Source organism: Penicillium crustosum (genome assembly GCF_028827405.1).
Source record: "Penicillium crustosum strain IBT 35664 chromosome Unknown utg000001l_segment0_segment0, whole genome shotgun sequence".
Taxonomy (NCBI): domain Eukaryota; kingdom Fungi; phylum Ascomycota; class Eurotiomycetes; order Eurotiales; family Aspergillaceae; genus Penicillium; species Penicillium crustosum.
The window spans coordinates 896,262-923,479 of NW_026623122.1; the positions used below are offsets into that span (position 1 = coordinate 896,262).

General features: G+C 49.3%; 13 protein-coding genes across 13 annotated transcripts; 5 read left to right on the forward strand and 8 right to left on the reverse strand.

The window, feature by feature from the left end:
- Positions 1-458: 458 nt before the first annotated feature.
- On the reverse strand, positions 459-2,399 carry N7487_000334 (DNA-directed DNA polymerase eta; the record flags this gene model as incomplete). The annotated part of the gene is made up of 1 exon (XM_056868082.1): positions 459-2,399. One exon carries the CDS (start codon positions 2,397-2,399, stop codon positions 459-461), a length of 1,941 nt encoding a protein of 646 aa, XP_056732866.1.
- A 1,941-nt stretch (positions 2,400-4,340) lies between these two features.
- Positions 4,341-5,298, forward strand: N7487_000335 (putative transcription factor RfeG; the record flags this gene model as incomplete). Its single annotated transcript, XM_056868083.1, has 3 exons — positions 4,341-4,481; positions 4,543-4,587; positions 4,660-5,298. 3 exons carry the CDS (start codon positions 4,341-4,343, stop codon positions 5,296-5,298), a joined length of 825 nt encoding a protein of 274 aa, XP_056732867.1.
- Positions 5,299-6,691: 1,393 nt separating this feature from the next.
- On the reverse strand, positions 6,692-7,015 carry N7487_000336 (NADH:ubiquinone oxidoreductase subunit NDUFA3; the record flags this gene model as incomplete). Its single annotated transcript, XM_056868084.1, has 2 exons — positions 6,692-6,738; positions 6,832-7,015. 2 exons carry the CDS (start codon positions 7,013-7,015, stop codon positions 6,692-6,694), a joined length of 231 nt encoding a protein of 76 aa, XP_056732868.1.
- A 344-nt stretch (positions 7,016-7,359) lies between these two features.
- On the forward strand, positions 7,360-8,897 carry N7487_000337 (dolichyl-diphosphooligosaccharide-protein glycotransferase; the record flags this gene model as incomplete). The annotated part of the gene is made up of 4 exons (XM_056868085.1): positions 7,360-7,501; positions 7,554-7,664; positions 7,721-8,415; positions 8,478-8,897. The coding sequence occupies 4 exons, from the start codon at positions 7,360-7,362 to the stop codon at positions 8,895-8,897; spliced, it is 1,368 nt and encodes a 455-aa protein (XP_056732869.1).
- Positions 8,898-9,829: 932 nt separating this feature from the next.
- N7487_000338 (alpha/beta hydrolase) lies at positions 9,830-10,639 on the forward strand (the record flags this gene model as incomplete). Its single annotated transcript, XM_056868086.1, has 3 exons — positions 9,830-10,059; positions 10,091-10,238; positions 10,295-10,639. 3 exons carry the CDS (start codon positions 9,830-9,832, stop codon positions 10,637-10,639), a joined length of 723 nt encoding a protein of 240 aa, XP_056732870.1.
- Positions 10,640-10,776: 137 nt separating this feature from the next.
- Positions 10,777-11,349, reverse strand: N7487_000339 (PET191 family protein; the record flags this gene model as incomplete). The annotated part of the gene is made up of 3 exons (XM_056868087.1): positions 10,777-10,969; positions 11,061-11,202; positions 11,325-11,349. 3 exons carry the CDS (start codon positions 11,347-11,349, stop codon positions 10,777-10,779), a joined length of 360 nt encoding a protein of 119 aa, XP_056732871.1.
- A 278-nt stretch (positions 11,350-11,627) lies between these two features.
- Positions 11,628-13,217, forward strand: N7487_000340 (sterol esterase; the record flags this gene model as incomplete). Its single annotated transcript, XM_056868088.1, has 3 exons — positions 11,628-11,662; positions 11,719-11,798; positions 11,851-13,217. 3 exons carry the CDS (start codon positions 11,628-11,630, stop codon positions 13,215-13,217), a joined length of 1,482 nt encoding a protein of 493 aa, XP_056732872.1.
- A 1,322-nt stretch (positions 13,218-14,539) lies between these two features.
- On the forward strand, positions 14,540-15,325 carry N7487_000341 (uncharacterized protein; the record flags this gene model as incomplete). Its single annotated transcript, XM_056868089.1, has 1 exon — positions 14,540-15,325. One exon carries the CDS (start codon positions 14,540-14,542, stop codon positions 15,323-15,325), a length of 786 nt encoding a protein of 261 aa, XP_056732873.1.
- A 632-nt stretch (positions 15,326-15,957) lies between these two features.
- On the reverse strand, positions 15,958-17,700 carry N7487_000342 (putative tannase; the record flags this gene model as incomplete). Its single annotated transcript, XM_056868090.1, has 1 exon — positions 15,958-17,700. One exon carries the CDS (start codon positions 17,698-17,700, stop codon positions 15,958-15,960), a length of 1,743 nt encoding a protein of 580 aa, XP_056732874.1.
- Positions 17,701-19,009: 1,309 nt separating this feature from the next.
- Positions 19,010-19,734, reverse strand: N7487_000343 (uncharacterized protein; the record flags this gene model as incomplete). Its single annotated transcript, XM_056868091.1, has 2 exons — positions 19,010-19,435; positions 19,471-19,734. 2 exons carry the CDS (start codon positions 19,732-19,734, stop codon positions 19,010-19,012), a joined length of 690 nt encoding a protein of 229 aa, XP_056732875.1.
- A 555-nt stretch (positions 19,735-20,289) lies between these two features.
- On the reverse strand, positions 20,290-21,015 carry N7487_000344 (uncharacterized protein; the record flags this gene model as incomplete). The annotated part of the gene is made up of 3 exons (XM_056868092.1): positions 20,290-20,573; positions 20,615-20,858; positions 20,965-21,015. 3 exons carry the CDS (start codon positions 21,013-21,015, stop codon positions 20,290-20,292), a joined length of 579 nt encoding a protein of 192 aa, XP_056732876.1.
- Positions 21,016-21,074: 59 nt separating this feature from the next.
- Positions 21,075-21,999, reverse strand: N7487_000345 (uncharacterized protein; the record flags this gene model as incomplete). Its single annotated transcript, XM_056868093.1, has 3 exons — positions 21,075-21,416; positions 21,501-21,907; positions 21,960-21,999. 3 exons carry the CDS (start codon positions 21,997-21,999, stop codon positions 21,075-21,077), a joined length of 789 nt encoding a protein of 262 aa, XP_056732877.1.
- Positions 22,000-22,585: 586 nt separating this feature from the next.
- Positions 22,586-27,041, reverse strand: N7487_000346 (putative RSC complex subunit (Sth1); the record flags this gene model as incomplete). The annotated part of the gene is made up of 4 exons (XM_056868094.1): positions 22,586-22,807; positions 22,863-26,572; positions 26,643-26,862; positions 26,976-27,041. 4 exons carry the CDS (start codon positions 27,039-27,041, stop codon positions 22,586-22,588), a joined length of 4,218 nt encoding a protein of 1,405 aa, XP_056732878.1.
- Between the last annotated feature and the right edge of the window lie 177 nt (positions 27,042-27,218).

Genomic DNA, 27,218 nt, shown 5'->3' on the forward strand with positions numbered 1-27,218 from the left:
AGGTGAAACAATCAATTTCGTTCAAGCCAAGATATTCGCTCTTGTTTACTCCTCGAGTTCTTCCAAATCTATAGTTCTCCATTACCCCAGAATCTTAGCTAATCCTGTTGGAACCTTGGTTCTCTTCTCGAAAACCACCGTTCTGACTGCCCAGGTGTATCTAGGTGGGGTTGTATAATGCTTGGCGTTATCCATGTTCAACATATTCTTATAGAGCAGCCCAAAGCCGCATATCCGAACTGTTTTGTTGGGCATCGAACCTAACCTACATTTCCGGGGTTTTGTGTGTTTTTAACAATTAACAATATAGAATTATGAAACAATCGATATTAGTTGGCCCAGTCAGTCAGGCGATAGTGTGATTTTGGTCCAGGATGTTGGGTATATCGTAGCTATAATAAGCCAAGTGAAAACACATCAGAATACATCAGAGAACAGAATATTATAAGGATCATAGGTCACTGGAAAGCAAGTCGCATCTGCCCCTTTTCCGGCTTGCCCCGACTCCCTCCACCTCGCCCACCTCTCCCACGAGCAGTTGTCCCGCGTGCACTACTTTTCGTGGGCAGTGACGGCAGTGAACTCTTTGCCTCCTCTCTGTCCCGGCTTGCGAGGTCCTTGGCAAAGTGCCAATCATCATGTTCTTCCTTTTCATACTCGATTATTGACTTCGAGCACCGTGGACATACGAACCGGGGAATTCCGCCCAGTTCGGAATCCATTTCAGCGGGTTCTTGGAGGCTGTCTGGCTCACCTGCGGCGGTATCTTCAAGATGTGACTGATTCCCAAAGAAATTTTTTATCTTATCCCCGTCTCCGTCAAGCTTTCGTCTTTTCTCAGTTGAAGCTTGTTCACTGGGGGAATTATCGGCATCTCTGGGTCTTGAAGAATGACTCAAAGCTTTTGCTTGATCACCGCGAATCAAGAAGCCCTCAATAGCCTTGTTGTTGCTCACGCCATCTTCGAAGCTTGACACGCTCAGCGACAGGTTAGAACAGGGCCATGCCTGTCCGTCTGCCACAACCTGGCGAAGTAAAGTATTGGCCAAATCGTAGAGCAGGTTCTCGTCGATTGCGCAAGAGCCTGGAATTGGGATTTGACGAGAACGAGATTGCGCAGTTCGATAGTGCATCGTAATCACTTTCGGACGACGTCTATTTTCAAGCACGCCGTCTTCCACAAGCCGGCCATATATATCGGCTGCGAAGATACGAAGCCATTTCTCAGCTTGATCAAGTGAGTTAATGCTCGGTCTGAAAGACTTGGCAGATAGCATGGATTTAATTTGGGTTCGAGGGTTGACCTCGCTGCGGTCCTCACCGCGGATGATCCCGTAAAGCCAGGTTGCAGTATGGTCAGCCAGCCTAGTGCGTAATTGCTCAAGCGGTACATTAAGAAGCTCGCTGACTTTCTCGGTCCCAAAGGCGGCAGTTATTTGGTCGCCGAGTTTACCACCGAGCATTCTGATCTGAGTAAATTTATAACCATTTAGGAAATTTTGCACTGCTCGATTCCGCACAACGGTTTGTAGGTTAGGTTTGTTGCAGGCACTTCCTAGTTTTGCAATCATTTTATTGCGGCCAATCCCAGCCGAACAGGTGTAGCTGAGCTTCTCCCAAACTGCCTTCCGCACTGATCGTACAATTTCGGATCCTATCAGCATGACAATGTCATCCCAGTCTGGATCGTCTTCTTCCGTTTCATGTTGATCCAGATCCACCAAGCAGTCGGTGTCCCACTGCAAGGCCGTAGTCGACGGTATAGGCAGTTCCGTATCCCGGTTCTCGTCTTGTGTGCCAATCCGAAGTTCTGGGTACCTCTGAAGAAGCGCCATGTATATCAATGGAGACAAATCAATGAATACTTCGTCAATACTAGCTTTCTCTAACACAGCAGAGAGCTCTTGCTTCGGGTTCTGGGTTTCGACTTCTGTGTCGTTGGCAGCCCATGTGGCCAAAGCCTCCTTCATCGTCTGGAGGATCTTTCTCGATTGTGCTCGGTACGGATCCAGCGACACTTTGTCCGTGCTTATATTTCTGAATGAATCATCCCGATATGCCCACCGTCCTCCCTCTCCCTCTCGAAAAGTCGCGACATGCTGTAAGATGAGGTCTGGACAAAGTTTCCTGGCCTCCGCAACGTTGATCAATCGATTGATTCCGAATGGTCGCGCCGCATAATTGATGGCAATCAAAGAGTCCCATTGTCGTACTGCCAACGGTATATCCCGCGGGGTCCTCAGGCGGACCATCTCACATTGCGCATAGAAGGCATCCAGGTCGATATGCGCAACCACACGCAGAGGGGTTGCCGTGGATGCCTGTCGCAGCCCTTGCAATTGTCGATAGGTAAATCGTGAGACCTTCAAGGGATCGGATGACTCGGTAGGCTCAGACATGCTTGCACATGCGTCATGACGGTGAAGATCAAACCATTGTTGGGGTTGTCGGTCAGAGCTTGGAATCTGATGCTTTCAACCTTGGGACAAGAACCGAAAATGGACTAGCGCCGGCACGTGTTAGCTTCAACACTGAGTTGTGTTTGTTGGCTCAGGTCGTCACTTCAATTCAACCCTGGAATTTCCATTACATCTTACATATCACAAGAGTTCAATGTTATTTCAATGTTCTTCTACAATGACTAGACCAGTCTAAAGACAGCCATAATCTATTTTTCTATCTTCCCCAGAGTTATAGACCGAAGATACCCAAATGACACATCACTTAGTGCCTGCTTATTTTTCTTCAACCACCCCTGCACAGTCAGATGTCGTGTTCTCGTGCAGGATTTTCCGATGTTGTAACTCGTCCACTGCAGAGGTCTCGAACATGAAAAAAAAGAAACGAGACAGGATGATCTCCGATCTGTGCGATCCAGCTGACACAGACGGGCTGTGAGTGGACCAGAGGCTCGGAGCCTTCGCGCAGGTGCCCAAAGCCACGCATTCCTGCCCAACGGTCATCTCGTGTGGACATCGGCCACCAACTTTCCAGGTGGCAAGTTCGCAGCTCGCCACCGGTCTTTTCTGTCAACAGATTGGTCCTTTATTGTCATGCTCGTTTTCCAGATGGTGTGTGAGGGATCAATCACAATGAGTCCTATGATCTACCCCCTCGACACTACCCTCTCCCACCACACATACGAACATCTGACAGTTCTTGATGATCCCATTTACTATCAACAGCCCTGCTTGACCGCTGCTGAAGATCCACTGGTGGAGTCCTGTAAAGTTTCGATATTAACCTGGTCCAGGGGCACAGACTGAGGAGCAATCCAAGCTGGTTGAGTATGGGGGATCGGCCCTTATTTTTTTCGTCCCAACTAAAATCTAGTGGGAAACAAAAGCAACCCTTTTAAGGTCTAGTTTTAGGGTACAAGGTACATCTCCATGTATCCACTCCGTACAGCTGTCTACTTTTGCTTACTTTTGCTTACTTTTTCCAACATTGGAAGTGTGATTTGATTTAGGGGGGGGAGTGTATATCCATAGTTATATTGATATATGAATACCTAATTGTACAAAATGAAAACTTTTTCAAGCGGCTACAAGCATAGGGTTACACATTAGTCTAATCCACATTTGACCATGCATGCTTTTGCCTTGATCTCAGTGGGGAGTCGTGGCACCAGCCCAAGACGGCCCAACCGCCCTGGCCCTTTGATGTCCACTTTACCTCCCCCCCTCTTCCTTCTTCCCTTCTCTCTCTCTCTGTCTTTCTTTTCTTTCTCCCCATATTCTCTCTGGCTTCTCTTGCCAGCATTTCAAACTACTCTTTTTACCCCCTGGCAAATATCTAGTTCGTTCCCGAACAGATTACAGACAGCCCGCAGGACCCCGCCAGCCCGTGTTTCTCTTTCCCCTAATTGATCCTGACAACTCATCCTCTCCTGAACACCTGTCAACCTCTTTGTCGCTATTCAATCACCATTGTTTTTGAGGCCTTCTCAATTTCCCAGGATAATTGCCCCAGTGGACAACCAGCGAGAATTTCTTCCCAGGATTAACCGGACTTTTTCCCAAGGACTTTTACTATTCGCGACCAGGAACAATTTTCTTCTGGCCACTTCCCACGGATCGTATCTTGTTTTCTGCTTGCCCTGGAATCAAGGAAACAAACCATTCAAGTCGTTGATTGTCGGCTTTGGAACCTGTTCGTCGCCTGATAGAATCTGTACATCCTACAATATAAACGGACTCATCACCATCCTTCAACTTTCCCCAGGACTCTCTCAGACTATCTACCACACTCCGGGATTTCTGTTGGACTTCCTCTTTCTGGCCCTTTGGATCCGAGGACTTTAAATTTTAAACCGGATATTTTCCCCCTCGGAATACATTATGACAGGCCGCTATGAAGGACGCCCGGAGCGTCAGAATGAATATTTCATCCCCGGTGAAGGAATCAGCCGAGAAGTTATTCAAGCAGATATTTGTCGCTACCTTGGAAATGATGCTCTCGTCAGACCTGGCAACCACAATGTTCGTCTTCCACTCTTAGTCCGATGACTAAAAAAAGGTCGTTTTGACTAACCATGAACAGGGCCGCCCAGGATTCTTCATCCGTGCCTATCGGAATCTCACATCTGTAAGTGACTATGGACATGCGACAACAAGCGGGATAAGTCAAGATGACATTCTAACCACACGTCGAATACAGGAGATGATTACTGATCTGAAGGCTGACTCCGCTCGTTGGGAGGCGGACGTCTCACGCCGGGCTGACCTAGGTTACCCGCGTGGGAATTACATTCAAGACACGAATGTTTCTCATGCACCTAACACCTCTCCAGCGAACTATGCCCCTGCGCCCGTTCACGAGGTTCGCCAGTCACAGGGCCCTTCCCCTACGCCCTTTACTGCAGCACCCGCTCAGTCATACATGGATCCCTACTCCCAGGGCTCCTACAGTGGATCTCAGAATGCCCCCTACACAAATCCTCCATCATACACGTCTGCCACTCACTCGCCATATGCATCAGGTACAGCCCCGTATCCTCCACCCCAGGTTTCCTACTCTGGTTCCAGCCAACCCGTTGTGACGGCTGCGGACATGCAACACCCCCAATCGTACACATATGCCCCCACGGGCTATGGTTACGACAATGGCCGAAGCAATGCTCCCCGATACCCGGGACCTGGATATGATGCTGAACCGGAGTACTCTACCGTAACTTCCGGGATGTCCTATCCTACCACTACTGCCCCGGATCCCCGGATAGGAATGGAGCCCAGATACACTCCAGAGTATGAGCGCAGGCCACAAGCAACCAGAGACAACCCCCATCGTCGGCGGTAGACAAGAATGACGGCCCCAAGGGTTTTCCTGCATTCATGATTTCTCTCTCTCTCTCTCTCTCTCTCTCTCCATCCATATTGTGGCCCACTTGATGCTTTATTCCTGGAATATTTCCAAAATACTCCTCGGAATAATGTTGATGTCTGTGATAATCTCCTGGACAATCTTTACGCCTTCTTTCCTCTCTCGGCCACAATTCTCAGATTCCCAATTTGCCTCCAGTCCAGGAACTCCCGACTAAGCCAGAGATGTTCTATTTTTCACATCCCACTTCAAATGGCCCAGTCAGGGGGACTTTCCACTTCCCATTGGACATGAATCCCACTTCTTTTTTACCCTTGGACTTCCATTGGAATTGAACCCAATTGCTCTGTGGCAAGAGCTTGGACTTCCCGTGGACATGCGTCTTTATTTTGATTTCTCTCCCATGCTTTTGTGCAACTGGCCAGCCAGGAGTATGAGTGATGTGCTTGATTGAGTTTACGAAAAGGTGGTCCGGACTTGAGCGTTTTGTTTGTTTCTCTGATCTCACGGATTCCGGGAATACTCACCCCACAATAATGCGATTTCTTCGTTGGTTTTTAACGGTGTACAGGATTTATGTGTTCTTAGCAACTTCTTCTTCTTCTTTTTGTTTCATTTTTCCCTTGACAGGAGGGGAGTCATCGTGTTCTTTTTTTTTTTTTTTTTTTTTTTGCTTTGGTTTGCGAGAGCGTTATGCTTCGATAAACTAAGGCTGGTGACCTACATGTAGATATGAGCATTTGCGGCGTTGGTCCGTCTTTTGTGATTGACGTTTTGATGTGCAAGATCATGGATTGACTCCATGGTCCTAATGAATCTCTTACTCTGCATAATTTCTTACCTTGGATGAATCAAGATATCATTTCTAAATTGCTTACTTTTCTTGACCCGAGGCTAGCTTCGGAGTATGATGCAAATTCTGTAATTGATCGGGTGTTACAAGTAGTACTGCTAGTACTGCTAGTAATGTTAGTTAATATGGCGAGCAGGCTGACTCCACCGTGGGAAGCCCATCTCGCAAGAATGCAATTATTCCTGACATAGCCAAGATACTTGAAACATAGAAAAGCGACTTGATGTCGATTATATGATTGCACAAAACATAGTACATGCACTGTAGCGCCGGTCTTGACATTCGGCGTATGCGCAACAAACATTGGTATCAAAGCATTTTGATGGCCAGGAGAAGTTGCCCCAAAACAAGTCTTTTCGATTGCCCACACTGATGCGATGAGACTTGTTCATCAGTCCAGTGGCACAGCCAACTCATCTCCTGCCATCCGCTGAATTTATTCCTCCCAGGCTCGGACAATACACGAAATCCTCTCTAACTTCCGATCACTTGACATTTTCGTGGTTCGGAACCCGTTTATTCGTCATCGTAGCCCTTGGGAACAACCCGCGGACCCTGCGGAACTGTACGTAGTGAAGATTTTGGTCAGACTGAGATTACTTGGAAATAGACTTGATGCTTATGCACCGATTTGTAGGAATTGGATGGGTTCATACTAGGATATGTGAGAGGAATGGGCTCGGGGTCGACGTCACCGAGGGCGCGGCGGATGGGGGGGATAGTGGCCAGCGAAACGGGACCCATGAAGCCGATGGCAATAGCAGCAAGGATAGCTGGCTTCTCGTGCGCAGCCCAGCGGATGTAGCGGAGGGGGGTCGACCAGAACTGAGGGGTAGACATGGCTGTAGGAAGAGGTCGTTGACGACCGGGGTTTTTTTGGGATAAAGGTGGGAGGTCAATGCCTGAGTAATAGAATAAAACTGTTCAAGCGCGTGCGAATGAACAGATACACTAGTCCCACTTAGTGGTTGTTGAGTGGCAGGAGAACAAGAGAAGCAAAATTGAAGCCGGGACGAGGTGAAGTCGAAGTTCGGAGATGCGGACCCAGCGCTCCCAGGTCTTGGCACTCGCCCATTAAACACGTCGCCCTTTCTGGCTATCTATACAACTTGGATCTTCAACCACCTTCCTTTTACTTACTTCTTTTTGATACCTTCCGCTCCGCTGTGCGGAATTTGTTCAAAATGAGGTGGTGTCTTGCGTTGCTTATTTGTTGCTTCTTGGCTGTGGTAAATGCGCTGAGTAGCTCCGGCAGTCGCCTGTTGGCCATTCTGGAAGACACAGAACAGAAGGACCTGTACTCCACGCTGTGGGCAGATCTAGAGGGTAATTTGCTCTACCTCCATTTAAAGATAACTTGCTAATTTTGGGATTTCAGCACGAGGATACGATGTCTCAATCGAATCTCCCAAGAGTGAACAGCTTGCCCTGTTCAAGCATGGCGAAAGAGCTTACGACCACCTTCTGATCCTCCCTCCCAAGTCCAAAGGTGGGCAACTCCGGTTTAATTGGTACAATGTCTAGTCAATTGACCCAAGAATACAGGCCTCGGCCCCTCCTTGACCCCCAAACACATCCTCGACTTTATGAACAAGGATGGCAACATCCTCCTCGCCCTTTCTGGCAAGGCTGCCACCTCCAGCGCCATCAGCTCCCTTCTCCTTGAACTCGATATTCACCTCTCCACCGATCGCTCACAAGTTGTTGTCGACCACTTCAACTACGACACCATCTCGGCCGCTGAGAAGCATGACGTCCTTGTCCTCCAGCGCCCTGCGCCCCTCCGTCCTGACGTCAAGGCCTTCTTTGACGGTGAAGGTGTTCTTGCCCTCCCCCGAGTTGCTCCCCAGACTCTCGGTGGTGACAGCGCTCTCCTCTCTCCGATTCTCAAGGCCCCTGCCACTGCCTACAGCTACAACCCCAAGGAGGGCATGCCCGCGGCGGAGGATATCCTGGCTACCGGGTCGCAGCTGAACATCGTTTCCGCTATGCAGGCACGCAACTCTGCCCGCTTCACTGTTCTCGGATCAGTGGAGTCGTTGGAGGACAAGTGGTTCTCAGCCTCTGTCAAGACGCCCAGCGGCAAGAAGACCTCCACCGTGAACCGCGAGTTCGCTAAGCAGTTGACTGCTTGGACTTTCAAGGAGACCGGTGTCCTGAAGGTCGACAAGGTCGAGCATCGTCTTGCCACTGAGGGCGCAGAGTTGAACCCCTCGATCTACCGGATCAAGAACGAGACTGTATGTGAAACAACGATATATTATCATTTTCTTCCAAACTAACCATAAACCTTTATTTGCAGATCTACAGCATTGAGGTTTCTGAGTATGTCTACGACAAGTGGGTTCCCTTCGAAGTTCCCGCCGGCGATGCTCTCCAGCTCGAGTTCACCATGCTCTCGCCTTTCCACCGCCTGAACCTCGAGCCCACCAGCCGTACCGATACCAGCACTGTGTTCAGCACCCAGTTCGTGACCCCCGATCAGCACGGTATCTTCTCCTTCCGCGTCAACTACAAGCGTCCCTTCTTCACCAACATCGAGGAGAAGCACGAGGTGACTAACCGCCACTTCGCCCACGACGAGTACCCGCGCAGCTGGGCTATTACTGGCGGCTGGGTATGGATTGCCGGTCTTTGGTCGGTGATTGGAGGATTTTTGGCTTTCGTCATTGTCTGGCTCTACTCTGCCCCTGTGGCTGATAAGCTTAAGAAGACTCAGTAGATTTAGATTTATGTTTATCTCTGTATGAATTGTGCTATCCGTCCATGATTTTCAATTTTCTTGCATGATCTTGATCTCCCGAATGAACACATTAGGTCCTGAAGATGACCAATTCTCAATGATATGATACAAGAATAGTCGGCTCGTTTATGCGGCGTCTATTTTGGTGGTCTTCTCAGGTGCTCTTTTTAGATGTTCCCCTTATTGGTGGAAACTACTTAAAACGTATAATCCAGCTTTTCCATGTATATGGCATTTGATTCTACCGTGCACTTGGGTCGATTATACCCTGGAGAAACCCGAATAATGGCTCAGCCCGCCAACACTCTTGGGTGACTTGCCCCGGGTTCGATGAACTGAAACTGGAAATGGGGAACGTAGGATTATCCGCATTGGTATTGGCTGTTGATTTCCCACTAGGCGAACATGGACATTATTTGATTTCAGGATGATATGTTTGATCGATAGTTGGGAGCCTACAGCTGTCCAGCTCTGCGTGTAGAGTCTGGGCTATATCAACCCCAGTGGTGATGAAAACGAGACTGAAGCGGCAGATGTTCGGGACAACAACGCTACATTAAAGGCAATTGTCTTGGCGTAAAAGAGGACAGGAGTCTGCTAAGACATGAATCAACTGGTGAAATTTATTACAGTGGGTTTCGCATTCCTCAATTGAAGCCGGAGATGACTGCCGTTGGTCCCAACATCCCCACTGTGGGACATTTAGTCCATCCTAGATTGGTCTAACAATGGATACTAGCACCTCTCGGACTGCGCAAAGCGGCAGCAGTGCACCTCGCTCCTGAGTGTGGCTTTAATGGTAGGGGAGAACTAGGCATTCATTACTCCGTGTTCTCAATTCTCATATCTTCGGTTCCTTCGAATGGTTGCCCTCCTGTATATACTCAGTAATGCAATTTGATCCCCTGGAAATGGATAAACCAACTTTCGTCTTCTCGCTCGGTGCTTGGATTACTCCCGTCGTTTTCGATGCCGTGCGTGGCCGTCTGAATACCCTCGGTTATCCTTCCGAGTGCCCTGCGCACCCCTCCATCGGCGCGGAGCCCCCTTCCCTAACATTGGATGACGATGTTTCCTCTCTGCGTGGAGTATTGACAACTCTAGCAGACGAGGGAAAGGACATTGTTCTTGTGGCACACTCGTACGGGGGGTGTCGTAGCCTCCACAGCTAGCGAGGGGCTGGCGAAGCATGTTCGCCCGGAGAGCGGGAAGCTTGGAGGCATTGTGAAGGTGGTCTATATGGCTGCCTTTGCGCTAGACAAAGGACAGAGCTTGCTGGGAATGCTGGGAGGAGTCTATTTACCCTGGATGAAGGTCGAGGTTGGTCCATCCAGCATCATATGATCGGTATCATATGATCGGTATCATTGTCCAAGATCAAGCTGACCAAGAGAAAGGGCGACTACGTTCACGCAGACGGTACCGGCAACGTTGGCTGGCAGGACCTGGCCGTGGAGGAGCAAGAAAAATGGAATCAGACGACAATGCACACCTCACGCGCGGTCTTCTCAGGTGAAACCACATACGAGCCGTGGCGCGATATCCCTTGCTCCTACATCATCTGCGAGCAGGACCAGGCTCTACCGCCAGCTATCCAGGAGTTCTTTGCCTCGAAAATGGGCGGGCCTGATACTACCCACCGCTTGCCGAGCTCGCATTCGCCGTTCTTGAGTATGCCCGATCGTCTGGTAGATGTTCTGGAAGAAATAGTGAAGGTGTAATATGTATAATCAGATTGGGGTATGAAGGATCTCAGTCGATCTTGGGAGAAGTGAGTATCAGAGAAGAAATGTATGTTTTAAGCGTAACCGAACTCCGGGCCATGCCAGCATGTAAACAGCGAATCCAAATACCCTTTTTACAGGCCTCGGGTCTTCTCTGGATCCATCTGCACTTCGTTTCCACTGATTTCCTTGACCGACTGGTATGCTGGTTGTCCAGCATATAGCTGTCCCCCAGACGAGTTACTGGGTTTCCCTCCATCCATCTCCTTGGATACCGAGATGGGTTGATTGCCACGGAAGCGCTTGCGCATATCGATCATACCACGCCTGTGCCGAGAGAAATTCCAATAATTAGCAAGGATGTTCCTTTTGTCCATAATGGTCGACCTATAGGCTTCAAGCTCGGTTCCCGACTCACTTGCACTCGCTGAATCCTTTCCGCAGCTGCTGGCATTTCATGGGCAACTCTTCGGCAAGAGGAGAACTGAGACATTCACGGGGCGAATGACGTTGGACCATTATGCAGTCCGACTCCTGGAGGCATTGAGCCAAAGCCTTCCCTAGATAAGCAATTTGTGGTCAGTCTGCGTTATGGCAATAGAGGGTTGCGGTAGAAGGTCCAGTTGGGTCAAGAACCTGACCCTCCCTCAAACGGTTGTGCGACTGGGGAGGTGTAACATACGGATATCATTGCATGAACTGGGCATGTTGACGCGACCTTGTGGACAAATGCGCAACCACAAGCAGCAAGAAAGCAAAAGAACGAGGCCGTGGTCCCACGGCAAACTCGGGCTGTCAGTCATCTCGATGCTGATTGGTGGATGTGGATAATCCCCGGATGAGATAAGCATCACTATCACATGTCGGTAATGACGTCGGGGGACTTTCATGGGCTTGTTTTTGCTTTTGAACGTCTGCAGCATCTCTGTATCTTGCATAAATCTTCAATTGTACCTGCACATATGCATAGAAATTGCTGTTAATTATGGCGCGAGTTCCGTTCATCGGGAGACTGTTCTGGTAAGGAGCTCCAAGCCTCAGACAAACAACATAGCAACTGACCTTCATGTCTCTAGGTTTGAGTACCTAGCTCTCTTCGGGTCTTTGATTCTTGTTCTACTTGAGACAACCATTCACTTGATTACTTGGTGCCTTCGTCAGTGAAAATCACCGAACAAGGGATAATACCAATACTAACCCCTAACCAGCAAGCCCTATCATTAAGTTTTGTTATAGCCAATCCAAGGCACTTTTCAACCTTTTGATCCCTAATGAATCCCGCTCAAAACGCACAAAAGAGGAGATATTTGCCAGCTCTGTTGCAGACGCGTCCGATTTCACCGAGATATGTGCCCTATTCGGGTATCAAGCCGAGGAGCACATTGTACAAACCAACGATGGCTACCTTCTTGGACTTCACCGGCTGGCATATAGAAAAGGAGAAGAAAACATGAATGTGAATCAGGGTCCCAATGGGCTTCGGAAAAAGGTCGTCTACCTCCACCATGGTCTGCTCATGTCAAGTGAGGTGTGGGTAGCCTTAACAGACGAGCAGCGGTGCTTACCCTTCCAGCTGGTGGAAAGGGGATACGATGTATGGCTGGGAAATAACCGTGGAAATAAATACTCCAAGAAGTCGATCCGATTCTCGCCTGGTTCCAATGAATTTTGGGATTTCTCTATCGATCAGTTCGCCTTCTCCGATATCCCGAACAGCATCGAGTATATCCTCGAGGTAACAAACCAGCCGTCATTGTCTTACATTGGATTCTCCCAGGGGACAGCGCAGGCATTCGCTACACTCGCTATTCATCCATTGCTCAACCAGAAGATTGATGTGTTTGTGGCACTTGCACCAGCCATGGCTCCTTCGGGTCTTCGCAACCGCATTGTTGATTCACTGATGAAGGCCTCCCCGGACTTTTTGTTCCTGTTGTTTGGTCGACGCAGCATCCTCTCGTCGACCACCATGTGGCAAACAATACTTTACCCGCCAATCTTTGTACGCATCATTGACACAGCCCTACAAGCCCTCTTCAACTGGAAGTGTCGCAACATCAAACAAACACAAAAGCTTGCTGCCTATTTGCATCTCTATTCCTTCACCAGCACCAAGTCTGTCGTGCATTGGTTCCAAATTATCCGGAATAAAAACTTCCAGTTCTACGATGATGAAATATATGCCCCCTTCAGCGTAGCTGCCAGCGAGCGCTTTTACAAGCCGGTCAAATACCCTACTCGCAACATCAAGACTCCCATTGTCCTCCTGTACGGCGACAGTGACAGTCTCGTCGATATCGGAGTGATGCTGAAAGGGTTGCCACATGACACTGTCGCCCAGGCGATTCCCACCTACGAGCATCTAGACTTTTTGTGGGCCTCCGACGTTGACCGCCAAGTCTTCGGTTATGTGTTTAATGCGCTGGAGGCTTATAGCCGGGGTGACCCGCTGGCTGCCAGCGGTACAGGGTCTGGGAAACACAGATTTTTAACCGACGGTCGTGTTTCCAATACATCGGCTGCCCGAAAAACCTACGTCTTCCCCAATGATGTCGCTTACGGGGCCACTCCCTGAACGTTACTATGTGTATCTTTACATGTACAACATCCAACATGCAAATTTTCCTGTGGATTTGTGAGCGGGGTTATGGCTTGGCGGATCAATCGCCACATCCGTCCACGGGTGTACGGAGTTGAAGGGATTATAGGGTATGTACATACATTTTTATGGTACCGATTCATGAAAATATGTGTCTAGTGTGGACAGATTGCACCTATCAGAGCTTGGCACGATGGATGCCGGCAGAGTTTTCTAAGTACCCCGTTGTCGAAGTAAATCCACCGATGTGGCGCCAAGAGGGGGAAAAGTCCCGAAGAGGTCTGTGCCTGATTTATGGAGGTACCTACGTACTACAACTCCGTAGAGTACCTGACTAGAGAAGCACAATCAAACTATGTTGTATGTAACCCAAATCTCGTATCCACAGTCTAGACATGCTGGGCACCCAAACAAAGTATGGCACTAGGGCAAAAGTGATAATCTGTCCTCCTTCCCAACTTGTTTCGGCCTAAGAGATAAGCTTTGATTAAATCAAATTAAGTCGATCTTGCTGGAGAACTCGAGGAGATCTTTTATATTGATCTTATATTGTCAAAAAGGTACAAAAGATGATATTCAGGGGCATGGTGCGGGATGTCAAACAGGTGGCGTAATTCATAAGCCCAATTAAAAAATAAAGAAAAAGAACCAAAGGCGCAGTTCAAAACTTTTTGTCCGAGTTCTCTGTGGGTTATGATTCGATCTAGACCAGGCGCCCATCTCCACAGTAGAGGCTAGTGTTGGCGAACAAGTCACAACGAACAGCTAAGAATTGAAAAAAACGGAAACCAAAAAACAAAAACTTAAATTCGTGGTTCAGGAACGACGCCACCCATGGAAACACGTTGGCAAGTCCCATTTGGGTTGGTCGAACCAGATCTCTGTTCCTGACCCTAATGGTAGTCACCAATGGGATTATTAGGATTGTCCCCGTCTAGTCAGGCACCGACCACATGGATACACATGGTCAACCCAATTTTATGGTTCAATGGGTTCAATGTGTTCGACGGCCTATCAAACGCCTGCCACACCAAAATCTGACACGCCCAATGCCCTATGCCTACGTACTCCACCCCAAAGAATAAAATGGCGCTATACCCTCCTCCTTCTCCTCTTTCTTTCTCTCCTTTGACATCACGATCCTTCGAATCACACTCATTTAGATTCAGTCCTTGGGGCAGCGCCTCATACCAACACTCTCTTTAACAGTCTGTAGATCAGACTAAAGTCCCTCTTTCAAAGGAAATCACAGTCATCCACACACTTTCCCTTCAATATCGGATTTCAATTCAGCCAACATGCGCTTCAACGTTATCGGCCTCTCGGCCCTTCTGGCAATGACTGCCTCCGCCCTCCCCGTCGCCGTTCCCGATGTTCAATACGTCAAGGAGATCGTCTGGGAGACTGTCTATGAAACCGTCTACCAGACCCCCGCTGCTATCAGTGCTCCTACCAACCTCGTCGAGGCGGTCGCCATTCCTTCCACCACTTCTGTCCCTTCCTCGACCTGGACCCCTGTTGTCCCTAGCTCGACCGTCGTCCCGACTCTGAGCGTCCCCACCGTCCTGCCAACCACTACCAGCGCTCCTTCAACCTTCTCCAGCGCCGCATCCAGCACCACTGTCACCCCGTCCAGCACCAGCAGCAGTGCCACCGCCACCGGCAGCGGTATCTCCATTGTCAACAACCTCTCCCAAACCGTCTACCTGTGGGTCGTGACCGAGACCGCCGGTGAAATGCAGACCCTCTCATCCGGCGAGACCTTCCACGACACCTGGCTCACCAACACCAACGGCGGCGGTATCTCCATCAAGATGTCCACCACCGAGGTCTGCGACGACGTTCTCCAGTTCGAGTACACCCAGTCCGGTGACGTCCTCTACTGGGATATGTCTTCCATCAACCTGCTCAAGACCTCTGCCTTCGTCTCCGCCGGATTCGGCGTCACTATCAGCGACGAGTCCTGCACCACCTCCACCTGTGCTCCTGGTGATGCCGACTGCGTCGAGTCCTACCAGCAACCTGATGATGTCAACACCTTGGCTTGCGCTCTCGATGCCGCTTACACTCTGACTCTCGGTTAGAGTGCTGCTTGGGTCTTGATTCTAGGTGTTTAGTTGGATATACCTTTTGGTTATGGGGGGAGTTTCATGCTGAACAAATTGCAAAGTACAAATTACGAAGCACAAATTCAGATTTCTTTTTAGATACCGTTTTTTTATAGATTTAGAATGAAAATTAGAAAATTCTCAAAACTTATTCGGGGTACACAAGTTGAGCATTTTGTAGACTGACCTTACCAAATGCCTTTCATGGCCCAATTCGATACATTCACATGTCATCACATGCGAACGAGCATTAGACCTACAATGTTGTACAATAAATGAGGTCGAACAACAATTCATCCAAAAGCCTTGGCCCCCAACTGAGGGGCAATTGGCCCCCGAACACGCACATGCTTGCTACACAGGGAGTATCCAACACTTTTCAAAGTGATCAAGGCCACATTAACCTTCTAAGATAAAGCAGACAATAGACATGGGTATTAAACAAAAATTGAATTAGAATAGAATATCAACATGATACAAATCCAGACCCCTTTAGGGCTGAACTAGGGCTGATCAGCAATCTAATCTCCAGTCTTCAATCCAAAAATTACCCAAACGAGAGACATATCCATAGCATGCTCAGAGCGACTATATACATGAAATACAATCTAGTACACAGGCACCTTGAAAGCAGGGAAAGAGTAAGTCCAGCTCTCAATGGAAGCCCTATCATCAACACACTGGAAGGTGCTGTTACTCTTCCAGAGGGGACGAGTAGGCCACTGGCAAAGCATCTGCGTCTCACCCTCATAAGTACCAGACGAGACAGTCGCATTCAAACGAGAAGGCTTGATATCCTTCTCAACCCAGTTGATCATAGTCTGCATATTGTCCTCCGGGTACGGGCCAGGCTGAAGGGAGTTTGTGCCGCAGTGCGCAGCACCGGGGATGAGGTAGAACTGGTACCAATCGGCGAGTTCCTTGAGACTATCCTGCGAGGACAGATGCGGGTACATGATCGAGCGGACGGATTGCCAGTAATGCACCGAAGACGCAGCGGGGATACTTGGGTCGGATTCACCGTGGTAGTGCAACAGCTTTCCGCCGGAGGATTGGAATGGGGTCAGGTCGGGCAGGGTAGTTTGCAGACTGTCCATGTAGCGAACCATTCCGGTGTTCATCCAGTCGACGAGGGTATCGTAGGTGACGTTGTTGAGATCGGAGAGGTTGGAGAGATCGAGGAGCTGGACGAACTTGGTCACATACTCGCCACCGGTCGAGGGGATGTTGAGCTCCCACTTGCTGGTCTCGTTGTTCCATGTCGTGTCGCCATCGCTGAGCTCAGAGCCGATTTGCCAGGATAGGTAAGCGCGCTCGCCCTTCGAGTTGTGGAGGCCGTCGTAGATGGCTTGCGCGACTTTCACGCCCTCGGCGGTGACCTTGCCGCTCTGTTCGGGGGTGGTGGAAGTGCTGCTACCGTCGGCGCGCTTGCTGAAGCCGAAACCTAGGGAGGTGCTAGTTGCTGCTGCGCAGTAGTATTTCTCGCCGATGATGGAGCTCAGGTTGAAGTTGATCTTGCAGAGGTCGGTGCGGGAGATGACACCGTCGGTTCGGCCATCGAGGGGATCACAGGCGGCGATGGTGGCGTTGACAATCTTAGCTAGCTCGCAGGGAGGGGGGTAGTAGTCAAGGGTTTGTTCGGCTGTGGCTGGGAAAACGTGGTGGACTTGCTGTTGGGCGAAACGGAAGGCTGGGGCTCCGGTGATCGCTCCGTCATACTCCTCTCCGTAGCGCTGGATTTGGCTCATACCCTCACGGCCACCGTCAGAGCAGCCTTCGTAGTAGGTGTAGACCTTGGCGGAGGAAGACATTCCGTAGAAACCCCTAGTGAGAACCTTTCCAATCTTGGTCATTTCACCTAGAGCTTGGTATCCGAACATGTAGGTTGCATCCCAGTTGATGGTTCCGTTGCCGTAGAGGACCACATCGTCGTAGCTGTAGTTGAAGGCATCATAGCCTGCGCTGGTGGCACCACTGACAGCACCATACTCGAGACCACCCGTTGCATCGCTGGACAGAGAGAAGCCACCACCACCGGCGACATAGAAGCGCTTCTTGAAGTCAGAAGGCTTAGGGAAGGCATACTTGATGACGACAGAGTCTCCCTTTCCAGTGTGCTCGTAGGTGACGGTCACATTGCAGTAGGTGTATGTCTCGGTGCTCCCCATACCAGCGCTGGCATTGTAGACAGCACTGGCAGTCACGGCAGAGGGGATCATGTTGATACCCAGCAGAGTGCCATTGGAGGGCAAGGCAGACCGCACATTCGAGACGGTACAGACATCAGCAAGCGAAGCAGCGCTTGCCGATGCTGCCAGGGTTGCAACAGATGCACCCCAGGAGAGACGCATGTTGAAGTATAATAGATAAATATAAAATGGAACGAATGAGTGTCAAGAAGAGAATATGAAAAATGTGAAGACCTAGAGCCTACAAGATTGATAGGAACGGTAGGGGCAAGGCTGTACTTAAGAGATCTTTATGTACGTAGTATTTCATATTATGAGGGCTCCAGTTTCTGGCAACTAAAGTGCAGATCATGCGTTGTCCCGCTGCGTTGCCTGCAATTAAACCATGAAACCACATCGGGAATCGGGGATCACAGTGTCGGCGTGGATACTTAGTCGTCGTCATCCAACGCCTACTGCAAGGCACAGTTCAGAACGTGAAGGGAAACGGGTCCTGCGTAGCCTAACCTGTATTAAGTTCAATTCAACCTTCCAAATTAAGGGTTACGGAGTAAATTATTTCCTCAGGGAGACTGGTTGACCAATAATCTGGCCAGGAGGTCCCTAGCTTATTTTAAGTTTGATATGGCCGGGTAAAGTTTACTCCCTTATACTCAAAATCTAACCCTAAAACCCATCCACAGTCTGACGATCGCGTCATTCCCAGATACATACCTAGGTAGGTACGCGTGGCACGACCTTGGGATCCGGGAAGTTTCAGCCTCATGGTGGATAAACTTTGGTGATAAAGCTATAATTGACTTGCTGAATATGAATATTCCATCAAAGGCTGGACTGCAAGATTGTCCGCTTCAATCTTTTTCCACTACCTTGGTTTTGCCACTTATTCGGAAACATTAACATCCAGCCCATTTTATTTAGTGGCCTTTCATAATACGCGGACTGTGTTGAATATCTGCTCCTCCTCCTCCTCCTCCCGTCGGATAGCCATCGGGGCAATCCAGCACACCGAATATTCCGTCGGAGCAAGAAGTAGGAGTTACACCACGCTACTATCTGAGTCAAGGGGATAAAGCTTTGTAGTGACCCCATATCAAATAACATCCAAGACACCAAACGTTATCAAATCAAGAGTTCTCAAAGCAAACTGTCTGCTATCAATGTGGGTTATTTCAGGAAACTATATGGCTCCATAAATGAAACTACCTCGAATCGACCTAGTTGCTTGGCAAGTATGAGAAATGAAAGTATAGCTCTTTAGGATTTGGGAGAAGAAAATACCAAACAAACAAACTTGCATTTTCGCACGTATAGACGTAAATACACCATGAGCTATTATATCATTTGACCTTAACCACCATCTTTCTATGTCCCTCTTTATTCTCCATCAAACGGTGAGCCTGTTGGATCTCCTCAAAACGGAAGACTTCCCAAGGATCCGCATTAAATTTCTTTCGCGCCACCATAGCGACTATCTCGGAAGGGGAACATCCGACAAAGGAAACTCAGGGGTTCCAAAGACAAAGCTCCCGAAGAAGCTAAAGTGGACACCGCTTGCCATCTGCAGAAGAGGATTAAAGTCCAGAATGGGCGCAAGTCCACCCAAGAATCCAGCCAGACAGACCCGTCCTCCTCTGCGTGCCATCCAAAGTAAATCAACAACAGTGATGTTACCAATAAGTTCTAGAATATCATCAAACTTATCAGAAATACGTTCGGAGAGCTGTGGTCCTTCTATCAATACCTCCCAAACCCGAAGAGCCTCGAGCTGGGATATACGCTTCTCCGTTCGGGTTGTTGCGGTAACATAAACTCCAGCTTGAACAGCTAGACTAATCGCAGCTCTCCCCAAAGAAGAAGTACCACCACGAACCAGAAGCCGTTGACCAGCTGATATCTTCAGGCTTCAAAAGAGACAGGCCCACGCCATACCATATGATTCTGGGATGGTAGCCAGCTAGTCCCACCGTAGTTCTTCTGCAGCTGGTCCAAGTGCAACGACATTCGAGGCCTTGGCTCGGGTATACTAAGCGTAGCTACCGTCAATTTTACGTCCAAGGCCGCCCATGAGACTTGCGACAGGAGTCCCTTCTTTAAATTCTCCTCCTGGACAGCTAGATACTGTGCCCACACACTCAATGTCGCTGATTGGCATCTATTCGGCCCATTCTGCTTTTCGCATGTGCATTTCCGCATGGTTGATATCAAAGGCTTTGATGTGTATTACGACCTCTTATTGCTTTGGCTCCGGGGTAGCGCATCTTTGATGACTAGGGACTCGAATCCGCAAAACTTTTCGATGACAATTGCCTTCATGGTGGATTGTGGCAGGCACTTATTAATTCTAAAGAATTGGATTTGAGATCCTACAACAGATAAGGGTTGACTCTGGGTGTTCCAAGATAGAATCAGTATGACGTTATTGTTTGTTCGCTCTAGTATCGACTGTTTATCTTCGTCTAACCCTTGTGCTCCTATGCTTCTATGTTTTTACGATTAGAAATAGGCACACTCCCCTCCATAGATGTTGCCAGAAGTTCCACTTGTACGGCTATCACTCATACCCATACCACCCTCCTCACATCAAAGCCCCCCCTTCTCAGTTCTCCAAGAAAGCACATATCCCCGCTGATTACTCAGAACCCTAATCCCCTTCTCTTTAAATTCAGTCGTATAATGTGTATGCCCAAATACCCAAACCTTAACTCCATCCCAAGACTGCTCCAAAAGATCCGTTCCAAAAGCACAACTCTATAAATTCTTAGCGTGCTGCGGACTCGAAGTGCGCTGCAGGAATGGTGCATGATGCGTCACCACCAGGACAGACCGCTTTTCCTGGGAAGTCTCCCGAAGAGTTTGGATCTCACCCCTTAACCAGGTCAGGTCGGACTCGTGAGTTTTATTGTGTTGTTCCACAGACCACCCTTTGATCTTTTGGAAATAGGAGATTTTGGAATGGACTATATCTGTTGATTCTTGGGGGATTTGGGACCAAAGTGTGCAACCTAGGAGTGTCACGCCTGAGTCCGGGATGTCTCGTATCGTTGGTGGAGTATTACAAGTCGACCATTCATACAAGGTTCTTTTTCGACTTGTTTTACTTTTTCAAGGCCTGAATTGAAGGTTGTCTCGTAAAATTCGTGGTTTCCAAGGGCCAAAAACACGATCTCAAATTTGGATGTTTGGTTTTGTAGGAAGTCACGGTAGTGGTTGTAATCTTCTAGACGGCCAATGTCGCCTGCCAGGATAAGGTATTTAGAGCAAACAGGGGTTCCAAAGGAATATTGTTGATTGATTTCCGGGTGTAGGTCAGATAGAACCTAGAATGAGCTAGAGAAGGGCCCTTTAAAAAGGGACCGAATCGTCTGTAGTGCCATTTTGAGTAATATTAAGACGAACCCCCAAGTAACCCAAGCTGATACATACACTAGCATTCGTGGCTATCGGGAGATCAGAAACAAAGCTCAGACCGATCATGTGATATCCTGGCCATATGTATTCAAGAGATTGGATTAGTCCCATCCTCAACCCCCCATCTACGCCATATAAGCACCACCAGAGACCTGCCAAGTCTGTCCAGTCAACCACTGCGAATCAGGACTAGCAATCAAAGCCGCAACCCCAGCAACATCCTCAACCTCCCCAGGCCGACCCAACGGAGACCACTTGCTCAACGCCTCATCGATCTGCTGAGGACTCATCTTATCACCACCGGGGATATACTTAGCCGACATCTCAGTATACATATCAGTCTTGACACCACCAGCAGCAATGCAGTTGACCGTGATGTTTCGCGGACCGAAATCCATTGCAAGACACTTGGTCATACCCTGTACAGCGGCTTTGGAAGCAGCATAGACAGCATGACGAGGGACGCCCTAAATCATATCAGAAGTTGTCAGTTCCGGTGTAGAAAAACAACCCCAACAAACCACTCAAACCCCCAGAGCCGAAGTTCTTACCTTCACAGCCGAAATCGACGAAGTCAACATAACCCGCCCATAATCCTCCATGAAACGATAAGCCTGTTGAGCAACGAAATATTGTCCCTTGACATTAACCGCAAAGATGGCATCGATATCGCTACCCTTGACCTCAGAGAGAGCCCCGAAATGCTCGATGCCCGAGTTACTGACTGCGATGTCGAGACGGCCGAATTCACGATGCACAGTCTCGAACATTGTTTTTACCTCTTCTTCCTGTGAGACATCGGCTTTGATGGCGAGGGCGCGCACGCCTAGAGCTCGGATCTGCTCGACGACGGACTCGGCCGCTGTGGCATTGGAGACATAGTTTATGGCTACGTCTGCTCCACGGTGGGCGAATTTGAGGGCTATGGCGGCGCCGATGCCACGACTGGAGCCTGTGACTGTTGTTTTCTATTAGTGTGTTGGCTTGGAAGGGTGGTGTGTGAACTTTACTTATTGCAACTTTGCCGGTTAGTTCTTTGTTTGTAGACATAGTTGTAGGGTGAGGATTAGGTGGGGAAGTGGTCTCTACATCTACATACCAACAGGGAGTGCTGTCTCTTATACCTTGCGTTGTTCTATAATCTCAAAGATCGGTGAGCATCTGCATGCATATTAGGTGTCCAGGGGTCCACGCGTACAAACCGAATTTGAATTGACAACAGATGTCTTCGAATTGTAAAAGTGTTGGGAGAGATAATTTTTTGAAACAAAGTACAGGGTTCAAATCGATTCGAATTGTTCCTAACTTGCAGGTACATACTCATCAAATACAAGGGGTGGTCTTTGCACAAAACGGAATCTTGTCGCAGTCAAGACAACGCACCCAGGGAAATCAATCGCTTGGAACAATACAGCGCCATCCTCCCCAAGTCCATCCGCGATTTAAAAAAAAACAAAACATTCACGGGAAACAAACGCCTTTCCTAGATGGCACAGAAGTTGGAGGGGGGGGAAGAACTATTTTCGGATTACACATGACAAGAAGAAAGCACGAGCAACATGAAAAGAAGTTGCAGGCGCAATATGAAGCGTGGGGTGCTTTAATTAGGTTATCAGGCCCCACAATGTTGAACAATTCATTCTCCCATGCCGTACTCAGCGCCGTTTGAAGCGCTAGGGCTATCCCGGTTGGGATTGTTGAAAGTGAGCTTTAGCTTTGGCTGACCTGGCGTGCCAGCAGTAAGCGGAGTGTCAGCACCCGAGGCAAACTCGGTCGAGCCATCACCGCCTTGATCCTCAAAGTTGGCAAGCTCAGGGTGGTCCTCGGTCAGTCGTCGCAATTCCACCAAGCATTTAGTCTATTATTATCATTAGTATATAATAATTAATAATCAATCATAATTCAAAACTTACCTCGATGTCATTGGCATCCTGGAATAGCACACTACCATCCTCGTTGTAAGTGCGGGCATTCTGACAAAGCAAGTGGATGTCGTTGCGGAATTCTCTCAGGCTCTGGTAATCGGCCCGTTTGACCTTCTTCTGGATCGCATCCATAGCAATGGGATTTTGAATGATCATGTAGTAGTCGGGATAATAAGAACGTGGCGGGGGCTTCATGAATGGCTCGATAATTGAACGGACCATGGGGCCCTCTTCACTATCAGAGCCCTCCGGTTGCACCTCAGCCTCCATGTCCATCAATGACTGGATCACGGTGTCGAGAATGCGAGTCAAGTTGGCACGGTCAGTGGGGTTCAGAGTATCTGGAACCTTGGGCTGACGGCCTCTCTTGCGCTTAGGCTGTGGGGTTTCTTCCACAACTTCCTCGGCCTTGCGCTTGGGGGGAGGACCCCGGCGGCGCTTCTGCTTTTGAGGAGTCTCGTCATCATCAATAATCGATGGCTCGGGCTCGGGTGAAGAGTCATCTGCTTCACGTCCAGCCTTGTTAGACTTGCGACGCTCAACGCGAGCTTCCTTGCGTGCAATCGCATCTTCGATAGTGTCGTCATCGGCGTCCACTGCCATCAGCCACTGCTCTTCGGTAAGACCATCATCGTACTTGGTCACCTTACGCTCACGAGCACCACGGCCAGTGACCTCAATCTCGACTTCTTCGGTGACAGGGTTATCCTCCTGCATATAAATTTCGGGCAGTTCTTGTTCGGACATCAGTCGAGGGTAGCGGTGGCCAGGACCATATTGGTCGTTGGCGATTCGCTGCCTGTCTATCTCCTGGAAGATAGGGATTTCTTCTTCGGATCGTGCCATAATTTCGTTGAGTTCGTCATCATCCATTTCGTCGTGATCACCGATCTGTTCCGCAGCCTCTGCCGTGTCCAGGAGGGTTCGGAGAAGTGCATCTCGCTCTTCATTGGTAGACTTGTTATCGAACTTTCCGGCCTGGATAACCTTGCCATCCATGTCCAACTTGAACTGTGCACGCTCAAGAATCTTCTCTTCGACCGAGTTGGAACTGATAAGCCGCAAAATGCGGACCTCGTTCTTCTGACCAATACGATGGGCACGATCCTGGGCTTGCAAATCTTGGTGGGGGTTCCAATCCGAATCATAGATAATAACGGTGTCTGCAGTCTGCAAGTTGAGACCAAGACCACCTGCACGGGTGGAAAGCAGGAAGCAGAAGTATTCAGACCCAGGAGCATTGAACTGCCTCAGGAGGTCCGATCGGTCGTCGGACTTGGTAGATCCGTCCAGACGGAGGTACTTCATCCCGCGAAGGCGAAGGAAATCCTCCATGATGTTCATGATCTGAGTCATCTGGAAGAACATCAAGACTCTGTGGCCCGTGGCACGGAACTTGGGGAGAACACGATCAAGCAGCTCAAACTTTCCAGCCGTACGCCAAAGGAGGTCATTGGACATGCGAGTGGGGTTCATTTGGTCTTCAACAGGCTCAAAGACAAAAGGATGGTTGCAGAGCTTTCGCAACTGCATAAGCATGTTGCTGAGACCACGCATTCCAGTCTTGCCGCCCTTGCCATCTGTGACAGCCATCTTGTTGTGGGTAACAAGTTGCTTGTACAACTTGGCCTGCAAGGCAGAGAATCGGCACTTGATGACACGCTCCTGCTTGTCGGGCAAATCTTTCTCGACATCCTTCTTCAAACGTCTGAGAAGGAATGGCCGAAGAACCTTGTGAAGACGACGAATAACGAGAAGTTGCTCTTCTTCGCTCAAATCCATACGGTCCTGGCCACCGGTATTTGCGAAAGGTGTGTTGAACCATTCGTCAAAGGACTTGACGGACTTGAAAATGTTGGGAAGGACGAAGTTGAGAAGGGCCCATAGTTCGGGCAAGTTGTTTTGCAGGGGAGTACCGGTCAAAATGAGACGGTATCGACTGGTGTAGTAGGTGGAAAGGGTGCTGCTAAGCTTGGACTGGGTGTTCTTCATGCGGTGACCTTCGTCGACAATCATGTGTGTCCACTTGATCTTACTGAGAACCGGACGGTCCTTGATGATGTACTCGTAGGTGGTAAGGAGAACCTGGAAGTTGCCCCAGCGGATCTGCTGCTGTTGCTGCTTTCGTGCATTAGGCGGGCCCTTGTAGACTACCTTGCTCACACTGGGCGCCCACTTATCGAACTCGTTGTTCCAATTAGTGAGCGTGGAAAGTGGAACAATGACCAAGAAAGGCCCATTGTTCTTCTTCTTTTCAATGATGTGGGTAATCAAACTGATGGTCTGGATGGTTTTTCCAAGACCCATCTCGTCAGCCAAAATACCGTTCAGGTTATTGTTGTACAGTGAAATCATCCATTGCAGGCCCTTGATCTGATACTCCTTGAGAGTACCTCCCACGAGTATGTCAGGCTGGCTGGTGACTTCTTCGTTGATGCGATGAGCGACGGCGTAGTAGTCGACCTTCTTCTTTCCAGTGGCGGTGTTGCTGCCTTCTTCGTCTTCGCTATCAGCGAGCTCTTGGTCAGATTCCTCGTCGTAATCATGCGCCTCGCCATAACGATTCGCCAGGTTGCGCTGTTGTTCCTTGACGGATGCGGCAAGCTGCTTAAGGAAATTATCGGTCTGCTTGAGCAGATGAGAGATACGCGAATCCTTGGCCTGTCCCAAAAGTTTCAGGTATGTCTCCTCATCGTTGGCCTTCAAAGCCTGCAGACGTTGCTTGGCGGTTCGCTCCACGCGCCTCTGCTCTTCGCGTTCCATGTGCTGGTGGTGTGAAATCATCATGCGACCCAGCTTCTGCGAGCGCGTACGTTGCTGGACAGAAGCATTGGCGAGATCGGCGCTGTGGTTGAGAATGGCTTGCAGCTGATCGTACTGCTTCTTCTTCTCTCGAGATTCGCGAGCATCACGTTGTTGCTTCTCGAGCTTCTCGGTGATACGAGCCTCACGCAGTGACTGCTTCTTCATGCGACGGTGACTTGAGCGATTTGCCGTCATTCCCAGGTTACTGTAGTGGAACATCTCGCTCTGGAGCTGCTTGCGATACTGTCGCTGTTTGGGTAAAAGATTAAGTGATTTATACTCAATCAGGGCCTTGAGCTTGAGGGAGTCATCATAAGTTGGTGCGTCAGTCTTGCTGGTATCCCATACACCAAGGTTGGCGGGAAGTTGGGCAAGCTCTGCTTTTCGGGCGGTGATTTTATTATACAGGATGATCTCACGATCCTCGCGCATCTGCTCCAAGTCGATACCAGGTGGCAAGAGAGCGGGGATGCGCACACGATTGGCGCGGTTGGCGTGATCAGTGTAGCTGATAGTCTTGGACAGCGAGTCGTATGGGGACTGGAAGTTGTCATACCACTCCCTAGTCATGACTTCGGCATCTGAGCTTTCTGAGGGCTGGGTAGCAGCGCTGTCATTAGCAGCTTCAATCACCTTTTCAGCTGCGGTAACATTGTCTGTGGGGGTAGGTGGTTGCGACTTCCTCTGGTTTTGGAAAAGCTGTTCTTGAACACGCGGGGGAATAGCGAGGTTCTTGGATAGCATCTTGAAAGCCAAGATTTGGTTTCGAAGGGTAGCCAATTGCTCTGGCGAAAAGCTACCACTTCCAACCGTCGCAGTCTTCTGGTTCAGAGCAACGGCCGATGCATTAATGGCAGCAGGTGCGGCAGTTGAGGAAGCCGAGGGTGTGCGACCTGTGAGAGTTTGGGTTAGCCCTGTAGAAGACCTTTAGAGGGAACCAGGAGAGTCAAGGATAAGGCTTACCATGAGAGCCATTGGCAGCTTCAGGAGTAGCGCCGTTCATCTGTTGCTGTTGGCGCTGCTGTTGTGCCTGCTGTTGTGCCTGCTGTTGTGCTTGCTGTTGAGCCATGCGTTGTTGTTTTTGAAAAGCCTGTTGCCGTTGAATAGCAGCAAGTAGGTTGTGGGCCTTGAGGAACTCCGGGTCATCAGGGCGAACACCTTGTTCTTGCATCTGCTTGTATTTCTGCGACAAAGTTAGAGCCGACGATAAAGACGAGCAAGACATAGGAAGGCGCGTTAAAGGATTGAAGAATTAATAGTAAGGCAATTTGTGCTGTTGTAATGCGACAAACTTACCTGGAGTATCTCTTGGACATTTTGCTGTGTGAGGTTAGCCGGCAAGCTCACGTTGCCAGGCGCCATGTTGGGCGCTGGGTGTAAGGAAGCCATTATGACGCGTAATTTTTTTTAATTCATGAGCAAGCCAGGTAGGTTGGGGTGGGCAATGTCAAGGTCGATGCGGAGTTGTGGAAAGTCACGGTCTCCACCTGGGTTCAATTGCCAAGTCGCGCGGGCAAGAGAAGGGGCGGTCGCGGTCGA